Here is a 13,582-nt window from a genome sequence, read left to right on the forward strand (position 1 = left end):
AGACAGAACCTCCCATGTCTCAGTTTGTGCCTACTGTTTCTTGTCCCATCACTGAGCACAATTTTTCCTTAGACTATGTTGTAAAGCACCACATAACTTGGATACTACATTAACAAATTATCAAAAAAAGCAAAATATTTACAGCATTTAGCTTTTGACAGTACCTTCTTGTTGTCTTGTTCATTTATTTTCTGCTGATTCTCAGCTGGAAAGCTTCGATGCCTTGCCTGAAAGAAGGAAAATCTCTGTAATATATGAACTTTGAGTCATTGCTGTAAAATATATTATTAGTTTATAAGGGTCAGTGGCATCTCCGTAATGATATCTTCAACAGGCTGATTTAATTTCCCTCACTGCAGTTTCATACAGAGAATTAAATTTTAGTGATCATACAGTACATCTACATGGAAAAGGAACAGCAGTTGTAATTGTTCCACTTATATGCATAATTAAGCACGAGGGTTATTTCTGGTCCAAAAGCTGGGTAGCCATGTTAGCTTTATGCTGTGACAGAAATAACATGTCCCACATGCTCACCAGCTGGGGAATACTTCTGCAAGAGGCTGGTGGGAAAGTAGCCAAAAGTTTGAGTGGAAAAAAACCAAACAAACAAGAAACAAACCAAACAAAAAAGAGAACAAAAAAAAACCCCACAAGAGCAGGTTTTCTTTCAACATCATTTTATAATGAAGCAACTTTTAAATCATGTGAGACATACTTATATAAAAGAGAGATCTTGCAAAGCAGGATCAAAGGATCTCTGTTCTTTTCAGGTCAGTAATTTTCACTGACTTCCTGAATTGCACTAAACTCTGCAAAATGCTGTCTGGTTAGGAAACATGGTTCTGTTAGCTGTCTTTTGAGAAATCTTGTTCCTTGTTTCCTTTGGGAGGTTCCTAATCTGTCTTGTAGTGAAAGCTCCCTAGCAGTAATGACTCTCCTCTTTAAATGCCTGCCACCACTCTAGATACATTTTTATCAGTTGTGAAGTCTATCACTGCTCTCTCTCTCTAGACAGGTTTAATGTGGCCACTAAAAGGCAAGCATATAACATTTCTGCTGATGAGAGACATTCTTTGTAGCGGTACACTACTCACTAATTGTGTGTGACCAAAACAGCAGAAAAGATCTTCACCAATGGTTACCTAAGTTCTCAGTTATTGCAGCCTCCCATCCAGAAAGCAGGTATTTGATACTGGAAATGCCCTGCTTCCTTGACATTTGATCAATGATCACTTGATGCCTATAATCCAAAATGATCAGAGGGATGGAACACCTTTCCTATGAAGAAAAGCTTGGAGAGCTCAGGTTGTTCACCATGGAGAGGAGAAGGCAGCAAGGAGACCTTTTTGTAGCCTTTCAATACTCAAAGGGAGCCTATAAAAAAGATGGTGACAAACTATGTAGCAGGACCTGTAGTGATAGGATAAGGGTTTTAAACAAAAAGATTTAGACCAAGTATTAAGAATAAATTTTTTAATATGAGGGTGGTGAAACACTGGAACAGGTTGCCTAAAGAGATGGTAGAAATTCCATCCTCGGAAACACTCAGGGTCAAGTTGGATGGGGCTTTGAGCAACCTGATCTAGCTGAAGCTGTCTCTGCTGACAAAGGCACCTTCCAACCCAACCCATTCTTGTGATTCTATACTGGAAGATAGAAATCTTTCCTGTCACAATGACCAGCTCTCTGCAGTCTGTCTGAACATCGATAGGTAAGAAAGCAATGATCTTGCCATCACCTACAACAAGTTACCATTTGCAAAAAATACACTTTCCTTCCTTTCATTCATTTTTCCATCTGTTACTTCTGCCCTTCTCTGTGCAGGTTATAAATTGTGACAAGTCACAGCTTTGCAAGAAGGCTGACCCGCTTGGCTACAGCATTTTTAAATGTGCCACTTGAGCTCCTTTTTTTTTAAACAGCTCCTTTCTGACAATTTGTAAGTGTAACCACTACTACAACAGAGTAAGTAAAATACAGTTTTAATAGGTAAATCCTAGGTTTTCAGCTTTTTTTTCTCATAGGCCAACAGAGCTGCTTCATAACACTGAAAAATAAGTCTTCCCTTCTCCCCATCTCTAGCATTGCTTGTTTTCTCCCCCCTCCCTAACTAAAGGCTTGTAACACCTTACAAACTTCAATTTCAATCACTCTCTTCTCACTGTTAATGCTACAAATCTCTCTCTCTTTCCAAGACGTTTGTTTCATTTTATCATCTATGTATGTCTCAGCAACGAGCTTGTTCAAGGAGAGCAGCAGCTGCAGGTGGGAGAAGAAACAGACTGAAATTAAGCAAAGATTGGAACTCACAAATAGTATTAAAATTAATAGAAATTAATAGAAATTAATACATCTTTTCACCATCCGTTTTCAACAATAATGAAAACTGATTCCTATCTGAGTATAATTTTTTCAGTTGTTACCTTGCTCTGTTCTTTGCAACACGGGCTCAAAATGACAATAACAACATTTCTGCAAAGAATTTAGATTCACTACATATCAGCAGAGCTTCACTGGCTGTTTACATCAGTGTTCTTGGGTTGGGAGAACTGTAATTTGACGCAATTTAGCTCCCTGAAGAAGAGGGTTCCAAACTGTGTTCTAAATTACCAAAAATCAGTGCCAAGTCAAAAAACATTTTCTGTTGAATTTACTGTAACTTAAGATTGCATTTGTACTTCTAGGCCCATAATATTTACATACCTGATCTTCTCGTTCAAAACCTGGTGCTTTTGGATAGCTAGATGTTGGTGAAGAAACACCTGATGTGCTAGACTCAGAACACAAAACACCACTTGCTAATGATCTCTGTCTGCAAAGAGGTCCAAGGGGTGATAAAGAACTACTGCTACCAGAACTTGATGTTACAGTTGGACTTGAAGAACAGCAAATCTGTAGAAGACAGAAAACAGTGTCTAATATACTCTGATATTTTTTTATGTTTACAGCTATAGTGTCCCTCTGTAACAATCAAATTACTAATTTCAGTCTTTCATAAATACAATCAACTAACTTTGGTTTCTTTATATACATTTTTTGTATTAGCTTAAAAAAGTGTCAGATGACAAAAGCAACACAGAGCTAGTGTAAATATGCAGACTTCAGAAGGAGATGTATTGGCATACATCAGAATACAGCCTTGTTTGCTCCTACACACAAAATCAATCACAGGTGGAGATTACTTCATCATGGATACTAATTTACAATAAAGGAATACTTAATTTCTGACAACCCTGATTTCCATTCATTCATATATTTCTTAATTTACAGTTTAATGCAAGCATTATACAACATTTCACTCTATTAAAATAACTCATTTGGATCAAGCCAAGCAGTTAGAAAATAAAAAGACATGTAGCATCTTGGTAAAAAGTATCTCAGAGATTGTTTGTAAATCTCAAAAGGCTATCTTCTGAAACTCTTAAATATGAATTTTTTTTTAGTAGTAAATTAACATTTTTTGTATTTAAAACATTACTGAATGTACAATCTTTAGTTCTGCTGTAGATTTTCCAGAGCATTTTAAACTTGTAAAGTAAAAGTCTCAAGCTGAAGATACAATCTGTAAGTAGGTCTGGACAATTTTTCTGCTAAAAGTACAATTCTGATCAACTTGAAATTTATTAACTCAGACGCCAGCATCCTATATGTCTGAGTGGAATTGTGGGCATTGCTTATTTCTACATTTTTAAGTATCAATTTTCTTAAACTTTAGAACTAGACTAGAACTAGACTAGAAATTTAGAACTAAACTCACAAAGGCAGTATGTAAACAGTTACATTCATGCTTAACACCCAGGTGGTGAGAATACTTAATGATGATACACATACTTCAATCACTTCTGTGCTTCTTCCTCCTCAGACAGAATCTGCCAGCTCTGAAGGACCTGAACTAGTCAATACAATAACGGAGTGAAATTCTGCCAAAGTTGTTTTGGTTTGTTCAAATACAAATCACAATTTTAACAAGAGATACCTCTCTCCCCTGAATAGCGTAACTTCAAAATGTCACTCCTAAGAAGCAGGAACTTCAGATTCAAATTTCTATAAATCAGGTAGAGGACAGACATGAACCTAGATGACGTCTTAACTCTGGATAGAAAAAAACCAGCCCCATCAAATGTAAGCCTTATATTCGCTGAAGATTATTACCTATGCATTCACTCAGTCCTACCCCTGGCATGAAATCTCCTGTCATCAACCTTATCTGTGTAGAGTTCTGTAATTACTTAGATTGCTTCTGAAATCGAAAGACAGCTTCTCTACACAACAGTCTGAAATGTACACATAGCCTGAGAGATGACAGAAAGAGAGGAGTGGGCACCACAACAAAAATAATTTGACTGACAGCCAAAGTTTACTCAGACAAAATCTCCTCAGAAGTCAAATGAAGAATTCATGTTTTGACCACAAGATTGTTAGAGTATGTAACATTTCCCTTTCTGTTACCATTTACCCTAGATCCTAAACTGAGGATTTCCCCTGTGCATGGTGATTCAAAGTTTGCACATTTTTTCAGCTCTAAAATACTGAAATCCTTTCTTTATGCTAGAGAGAAGAAGAAAATAAAAGGACACTGGCCAGAAAAAAGGAAATTGTCTTTCAAGGGAGAAAAAAAAAATTGTCAATAAAAACATATGGTATTCAGTTCCATATCAGAAGATTTTGAAAACTTTATTAATAACATAGTTACATCTTGTAAGTACATTTTTAAATATACTTCTGGTAGCATGAGGCTGCTTAATGCAGCAGACAAATATGTAAAATAAAATGACTAGACAGTGAAGGCAGACTAACATGCAAAGAAAGATACCAACTTAGATAAGATACTGACTCAACTTAAGGATGAATTTCCTAATCTGCACAAAATGTTTCTCAGATGTGTATTTCATGTCCACTCTTTCAGCTAGACAACACAGGATTAGTTTACCAACACAGGAAGATATACATCATGGTTGCTCCCCTATAATGTGGCCTAATGAAGAGTAGGGCAAGCAGGAGGAAGGAAGACAGCCATTATGGATTACCTGTCCTGGTGACAACAGTGCCATAAGTGGGGAATGATGCCCTTGTTCACCCTGGGCTTGAGGTACGGAATAAAAAACAGGTAATATCAGGTATCTAGACCATTAGGTAAGACCATAGGGTGCCACTCCTGTGATCCTTTTGGTTACAGTAGGTATCAATGGTGGCATTAATGTCAGCATTAAGAGCTTACAATATAATTTTGTGCCATTTTGCTCTGAAAAACTAAACTAAAACAACCACTCAATCAAGCAAAGAGACTGACAAAAGTATAATGTTAGATGCTTCAAACCAGAAGGCAGAACACGGATGTAAAGGAACAGACGTAGAAGCTCTCCATGGAAACTGAACTCACACTTACTAAAAAAGGCTGAAGAGGAGATTATTTTCTGAATTGTTAAGTAAAGAGGAATGACAAGGCAACTTAGATGAACACAGAAGAATACAGTATAGGTGAGATAAGAAGGTATATAATTAAACAGTTATACAGCCTCCCTCACTATCAACCTGGATCATACTGAATCTTAATGGACTCACTCTTCCAATAACGTTAACAGATAGGGCAATAGTATGACCATATTAGAGAAATCAGGACATAAGCAGCTTTCTTAGAGTCAGAGGAATTTTATGATTGAGCTGAGAACTCAATTTAAGTCGCTCAAATACTACATCATTCTTTTCCTCTAGAAGCAAATAGTACAGTAGGATACTCTCCCAGCATACTGTAACAGAATATGTGAAAGAAGTTTTGGAAGATAAATAGGAAGATTTTGTTTTGAAGATACAAAGGTAGAGAGGAACAGAAGTCTAATTTCAGCATGATAAAAAACACTTAAAATAAGTTTACTCAGGGCGAGTGTCTTGACAGTGATGAGAACAAAGATGAAGGAGGGGACAGAAAGGCAGGCAGCTTATTGGAACAGAGAGAAAAGCACAAACCATGAATGTAAATAAGTTATTGGGATACATAAAATGGAGGGAGGAAGGAAAACAGCCTGACTGCTTAAATACTAAAATTAAGCAGCTTTCAGCAGATGGAGAAGGTGAAAGCAAGAAACAAAACTTAAGAATTAAACATGGAAAAACAGAAGACAAACCTGATTTTTCATTAGCAATAGATGCTTTTATGGGTCTCTCCTGAAAGCTTCAGAACCTTAGCAACAAGAAAACTAGGTTCCTAACTAAAAAGGCATACCCTCTCTCAGACCTCTTCATACACAAAGCAGACTTCTGCACTGGAAAGATAAAATGGAGGCATATCGGTATCTTTATTCTCAATCTACAGGATAGAGATATGAAGCTACATGAAAGAAATCCAGGAGTTCAAACAACTGCACTGTTTATTGGCAATTTCTTTTTAACATTATTTAAAATATGTCCTTTTATCTGGTTTCTAACCAGACAGTAGAGATCAACAGCACTGAGAAGGTAGAAGTAAAAATTCTGGGAATAAATGTGTATGTGCTTATGGCTCTGCACTGCAAATGAGGAAAGAAAAACGCAAGTCAGGAGAGAACATGAGAGATGTCAGTATCTTTATATATAATTGTTTTGCAACAAACATAAAACCTAACAGAAGGATCTATTACAACTGATACTAAAAGAAAGATAAGTTCTGCAATATATATGTCTTTTCTCTCCCTCATCCTTAACTGATAAAATTTGCGAATATAAACTACACTTATCACCCTTGTAATCAAGCACCTCTCTAGTACCAAGCACACTGCATGTACTGTGCCACTCTAAGAAGTTTTAAGTATAAAGCACGTTCAGGTAGGACATTAATTCAGTCCTAATGTTAACCAATAATGGCAGAGGAGAGGGCTAGGATCAGGCAAGATCTTCCATGAATGAAACCTTTCCTATAGAAAAAAGAGACATATGTAAATTAAGTTAACGATGATGATCCTCACTGTAGCATTCAAAATATTGCATCTGAAGACAAAAAACAAGAATGGAAAACACAAATCATACACAGTTTAAACTCATGCCAAGGGCAGACATTCCATTTACGCTTATAGTACCAGTCAAATATTATTGCCTAACATTCACTATAGCTGTTTTGTTTTTTTCTCTTCTGATGAAATACAAAAAAATAAAAAAACGATGTTAAACATTGCATATTGGCACAGTGATTGTTATTAGTAACTTTTCCAGAATTATTTACACTTACATTTCCAGACTGCCCACTGCTATTTGTAATGCTGTTTGTGGAGTTAAGACTGCTGCTCCATTCATTTGCAATTCCTATGCTGTCTGTTGAAAACAGGTGGTTTGACTGACAACCAGTTTGCAGTATGACTACATTCATGGTGTCCTCTGTTGAAGGAATCCCCAACAAATTACACACAGATTTGATACTTAGCTGTGTGAATTTAACAATTAGATATCTAGTATCAAACACAGCATTTGCCACATGGAAACATCAATCACACACAAGAAATCTCTCTCTTTTTCTTCAAATATAAGCATAAAGGCAAGATAAGAATAATATAATTCACCATTATGTATTTGTAGCTACTAACAAATGTGACACTCTTATTTACTTACTCCATCAAAAATTGGTGGGAGGCAGACAGAAATTAATATACTTAAAGTATTCCAGATTTCGCTTTATTTTCCAGAATCTCTATGAGCACCAGAGTTTAAAGACAACATTTTTAGAACTCCTGTCTGGAAAGGTAACAATGGCATCATACTGATAAAGTTCTTTGTTTTCATGCTTTTCATACCGAAGATAAGATCAACAGCTCCATTCTCTACGATGGAAGCAACAGAAACTATTTTATTCTACAGATACAGGACGCAGAATGTCAGAGCTGCTGAATTAAGCTTAATGCTGTTGCAAACAGCAGAAAGGCACTCCTGCTGCCAGTAATCAAACATCTAACTTCCAATAGACTATTCAAACTACCCGAGACAGGGAGTGGACACTCCTGCAAGATCTCAAGTTTGTTTGTTGAGATTTGCTGCTTACACGGTCTTCATTCCAGATGAATCAAGCCAAAGAGTTATAGAACCTGTTGGTTGAGCCATATAAGTCTCTCCTGATCAGTACAAAATCCTATCTAATGCAACTATGTGGAAAAAAAATTAAGCTGCTGCTTCTCAATTAACTCTGCTAACATGTTCAAAGTTTCAGAGTTCTGGAGATTTTTAAAGAGCACAAGAATTCATACTACAGAGTAGAATGTGGTTAGGGTAGAAAGATTAGCAACAGATTAGAAAGATATTCCTTAGGTAGAATAACAACCAAATTATTAAAACTGGACTCTCCTTCAGCCCTCTTCATCTTTAGCCTGCACAATACTTAACTTTTCCTTAGGGATGCAAATCTTGTTTATTGTCAATGAGCTTCCTGCAAGAATGATTCCTCTCATAGGAATCAAGACTCAAATGGAAGAATAAAAACAATAATGATCAAGACACCCAAAACTGTGTCTGTGACACTGCGGGGTCTCAAAAGAATTCCAGTCTCCAAGTGCTCTGCTGAGTTTATCCTGTACACTCTCCATGCTGTAGAGGCAAGACAGGAGGCAGCATTCATCATGGAACAGATCCTCCTAGGAGACATGCTAAGGCACACATAGGACAGGGAAGTGATTCTGGACAGCCAGCAGGGCTTTACTAGGGGAAATCCTGCCTGACTGACCTGTTTTCTGCAATGGAGTGACTGCACCAGTGGACAAGGGAACACCTATGCATGTCACCCATCTGGACTTCTGCAAGGCCTTTGACATGGTCCCCCACAATATCCTTCTCTCTAAGTTGACAAGACACTGGTTTGATGGGTGGACTGTTCAGTGGATAAAGAATTGGCTGGATGTTTTCGTCCAGAGGGTAGTAGTCAATGGCTCAATATCCAGATGGAAAACGGTGACAAATGGTGTCCCTCAGGGGTCTATACAGGGATAACTGTTGTTATCATTACAGATACTGACAATGGCATTGAGAGCACCCTCAGCAAGTTTGCCTAAGACACTAAGCTGGGTAGTGAGGTTGATATGCCAGAGGGATAGGATGCCACCCAGAGGGACCTGGATAAACTGGAGAAGTGGGCCCAGGTGAACCTCATGAGGTTCAACAAGGCCTAGTCCAGGAGCCTGCACCTGGGCTGGGGCAACCAGAGGTAAGAATACAGGCTGGGGAAAGTGCTGCTAGAGAGCAGCCCTGTGGGAAAAGACCTGGGGGTACTAGTGGATCAAAAGCTGGACATGAGCCATCAATGTGCAATTGCAGCCCACAAGGCCAAGCACATCCTGGGCTGCATCCAAAGAAGTGTGGCCAGCAGCTCAAGAGAGGCGATTCTGCCCCTCTACTCTGCTCTGGTGAGACCTCACCTGGAGTACTGCATCCAGCTCTGGAGTTCCCAACACAACAAGGATGTGGACCTGCTGCAGAGCGTCCAGAGGAGGGCCACAAAAATGATCAGAGGGCTGGAGCACCTCTCTTACGAAGACAGGCTGAGGGAGTTGGGGTTGTTCAGCCTGAAGAAGAGAAGACTCCAGGGAACCTAATCAAGACCTTCCCATACCTGAAAGGAGCCGATAAGGCTGAGAAAGAGCTGTTTGCTAGGGCATGTAAGGACAGGATGTGGGGTAATGGTTTTAAGCTAGAAAAGGGTAGATTTAGGTTGGACAATAGGTAAAAGTTTGTTAATATGAGGGTGGTGCATCACTGGAACTGGTTGCCTTGAGAGGTCGTGGGGACCTCAGCCCTGGAGACATTCAGTGTCAGGCTTGATGGGACTCTGCGCAGTCTGCTCTAGTTGGAGATGTTCCTGCTTATTGCAGGGGGGCTGGACTAGATGACCTTTATAGGTCCCAATATATTCTATCATTCTATGCTTCAGTATGCTCTAAGGGAGAAAACTGAGAAAATGTAGTCTTCTCCCCCAGGATTTCTGCAGCATGTCACAATTATCAATTCATGAGGTTGTCACCGGCCCACCTCTCCAGCCTGTCAAAGTCCCTCTGGATGACATCCCTTCCATCTATGGTGTCAACTACCCCACACAGCTTGGCATCATCAGCAAACTTGCTGAGGAGACCCTCAATCCCACTGTCTATGTCTCCAACAAAGACTTTAGACAATACTGGTCCCAGTACTGACCCCTGATGAACACCACTTGTCACTTGCCTCCACTTGGACACTGAACCATTGATCACAACCCTCTGGGTGTGGTCATCCAGCCAATTACTTATCCAGCAAGTGGTTAATCTGTCAAACCCATGTCTTTTCAGTTTGGAGACCAGGATGTCCTGTGGGACAGTGTCAAACGCTTTGCACAAATCCAGGTAGGCAATGTCAGTTGCTTTGCTGTTATCTACCATCTCTCTAACCTTGTCATAGAAGGCCTTCAAATTGGTCAGGTATGATTTGCCCTTGGTGAAGCCATGTTGGCTGTCATCCCACAGAAGTTAAAAGACAAGCTGGCCATTCCACAAATATTCAGAAATAAGAGCTGTGGGCAAGAATGACTATTCACTGAAAGTCTTTTAGGTAAGGAAGTGACACAATAATTGGGTGTACAGAACATCACATTTGCCCTAGACCATTAGACAGAGAGGACACTGCCATTGCTTACCACTAAAGAATCATAAGTACTACTGAATTACAGAAATGTGGAGCTTTCCAAACTCAGAAGCATCTCTCATCCCTCTTTTCAGCTACAGAACCAGAAGGCAAAAAGATAGGCACAGAACTTTTGTTTTTTTCTTTCTTTTTGAAGAATAAATATGAGGTTTTACTGATGACATAAGCAAAAAAGACATACTCAAAAAAGAGAAGATTTATCAACTCTAAGAAACCAGTTACACAGAAATGCTTCAAGTTCTGCCTTGCATCACAGCTGAAAAGAAGATAGGAAAAGCTGTTGAGGCAACTGCACATTTCACATTCTGCAGAGCAGGAAGTGTGTAGGTGTAACTGAACTCGATACTCATATTAAAAAAATCATACCATGATGCATATGCAGAATTAATCCGTGTAGATGCATACTGAAGAATGGGGTGCTCTCTTGGGAAAGCAATGGTCCCTCTTCCTTTTTTCTGTATTTAACAGTTTGAGTGCAGTGAATATATAAGTGGGCTATGGAGGAAAGAGGACAGCTGACAATTTTCTCTGTGTTCTTTTTCAGTTTAGCTAAGGCCCTAGTTCTGCAAATACTTGCAATGATGTTTAACTTTCACCTGAGAAGTTTACTATAGGTTTTAAAAGGACAACTGATACAGTTTAAAGTCAAGCATGTGTGTAGAAAATTGTCCAATCAAGCTCAAAAAACTTACAGGGACAAGTTGCACCTGTAAGGAAAAGTACCTCTTGTTTTACTGATGCAGCAAACTGATTTGCTGATGCAAATTCGATGCAAATGCAGCAAGTTCCCATAGCAATATAAGATACTAGAAAACATGTAATTAATTTCTAAAAGCAAGCGACATCAAGTACCATTTATGCATCAAAATCAATGATATTAAGTTGCTTAGAAATTATGGTTCACTTTTATGAACACTGAGACAAAATAACAGTTCTCTTACTTTCAACATGTGCAAATGCACAAAATGGACCACGTGGACAGTAACCTGTTTGGCGCATGTCATTGCACTTTGTAGATTTATATATCTAAACAAAACAGAAGGGTGGTTAATCTAAACATATTTGTTACATAAAGACAAAATAGTTAGAAAATATTAAAACCTTTAAATGAAAAATACTGAGTATTTACTAGCAACTGTTACCACTAGTAAATACATTGAATTTCATTATGAACCAAAAAAAATTTAGGTTGGAAATTTAGGTTAGATTTGAAGCCTCAGGTCAGAGATATAACAGCTGTATGGAATTTCTATTCTAACCACACAACTGGATGCGCCAGGTAAAAAAGCAGACACATTTATTTAAGCCCAAATCCAGAGAAAATTAATTGTTCATAAGCAGTACAAACAAAAATGCCTACCAGTGAAAACCACAGCAGTACAAATAACTATTTTTTAGCAAACTTGTTTTGCTAAAGCAAATATCTGAACAACTGGAACTGCTGAGTGACACATTTTTTCATTTAAAAATGTATTTAATCAATAAACTAATCCATAGTAACTTAGAAATCACTAAAAGTAAGTAGAAACACAGTTCTTACCTCAGGATGAAACTGTTGCTCTGTACGAGAATGACAATATTGACAGCTATCCCCACTTTCACACCTTGAAGGTTCACCCCATTCATCTGCATGTTTTACATTGGGGCAAGGAGTGGACCTAGAAAAAAGTTATGTCTAGAGCACGTTCCTATCTGCTTCCTTGCAGAAATTTCAAATAATTTCCCACTAAATCTCAGAATCTCAGATTCTGGGACCTATTAAGTTATAAATTCTGAGGGACTCAACTTTTTGGAAATTTTTGACAGAAAGATGAGCTAGTAGGATTTTTTATATATATCTATATCTATATATCTATATATATATATATATATATATATATCTATCTCCTCTCTAATTACGTGTATTCACAGTCCTTAGAATGTCAAGCAAAGCCCATAAGTTCTAAACCCAGTCTCACTGCAAAAACCCCACTAAAAACAATAAAGAAATCAGTATATGGAGAAGGATGTAAAATGATGTAATGATGATGTAGTGATGAAAAGTAAGAGAGGCAATGTATTAATTTTTTGTGCTAAAAATTGCTCAGAAATGAAAAATTACAGAAGAAAACCAGCAAAAGGATAGAAATTATAATTTATCGTTTCATATAAAAAGAAGGCTTGACTTAGTAATTCCAATTTTTGCTATGAATTATAGAAATTGTTTTCATTCACAAGGAAGAAGGATATTTACATTACAGCTTCATAGCTTTTGTCTGCAGAACTGTGTGATCATTCTGAACAGAAGGGTTTTTCCCCCCCGAAAAATTAAGCAAGGCTAGAGGGAAAGATGCGTTTTTATTTCCTTTGGATTCTTCTATAATGTGATTGGATATTCCTAACACATCAGTCCATTAACAACTTTCTGACCAATCAAACAGTCTATTCTCAAGATTTATCTATGTACCTGTATTTGAATTTTCTGGGACTTCGTCTTCTATCTCGACTATTGTGGTAGTGTGGACATGCATAACCCTGGCGGCAGAGTCTGGGTGGCTTGGAACACTGTTCTGTCTTGTAGCCAGCTAATACAAAATTTGTGTCTGTAAACAGGTCACAAATTAAGAGAAATAAACAACTACTTTTTGCATGTATAGTGTCTTTAGTAAGATTAGGTATCACACTGCTTTTTGTAAAAAAATTATGATTCACAGACACCCACCAACCAATTTCTATAAAGTTAGACTGAGTCTTGCATTTCTTAAAATAAAAGTCTAACACATTTACATGCAAAGCCATTTTCATTGCTTTTATATTCAACAGCAATATTACAATGAAGTACACAAGCAAGCACTAGTAATCTATATAGGTAGATAAACTATGTGGAAATGAACACCTGAAACAACATTCTTCATTTTAGTAAGACAAACACTAAAAACTGATGCAATTTTATATCCGGATTTCTCCTGAGTTTCATCTT

The 13,582-nt window shown here is 37.8% G+C and overlaps 1 protein-coding gene across 12 annotated transcripts in view; it reads right to left on the reverse strand.

The window, feature by feature from the left end:
* Positions 1-13,582, reverse strand: part of UNKL (unk like zinc finger) — a 46,538-nt gene that overhangs the window by 19,831 nt on the left and 13,125 nt on the right. For 6 of the 12 annotated variants that reach the window (XM_051632556.1, XM_051632555.1, XM_051632554.1 and 3 more), the window contains 6 exons: positions 13,070-13,205; positions 12,164-12,281; positions 11,565-11,649; positions 7,202-7,347; positions 2,707-2,895; positions 165-227 (listed from right to left, as the gene is read on the reverse strand). In XM_051632556.1, the coding sequence (XP_051488516.1) occupies positions 165-227; positions 2,707-2,895; positions 7,202-7,347; positions 11,565-11,649; positions 12,164-12,281; positions 13,070-13,205 (737 nt within the window). Of the gene's footprint in view, positions 1-164; positions 228-2,706; positions 2,896-7,201; positions 7,348-7,578; positions 7,853-11,564; positions 11,650-12,163; positions 12,282-13,069; positions 13,206-13,582 lie in introns of those variants that run through there. The other 6 variants (XM_051632562.1, XM_051632561.1, XM_051632560.1 and 3 more) reach the window with 4 other exon arrangements.

Source organism: Apus apus, chromosome 14 (assembly GCF_020740795.1).
Source record: "Apus apus isolate bApuApu2 chromosome 14, bApuApu2.pri.cur, whole genome shotgun sequence".
Classification (NCBI taxonomy): domain Eukaryota; kingdom Metazoa; phylum Chordata; class Aves; order Apodiformes; family Apodidae; genus Apus; species Apus apus.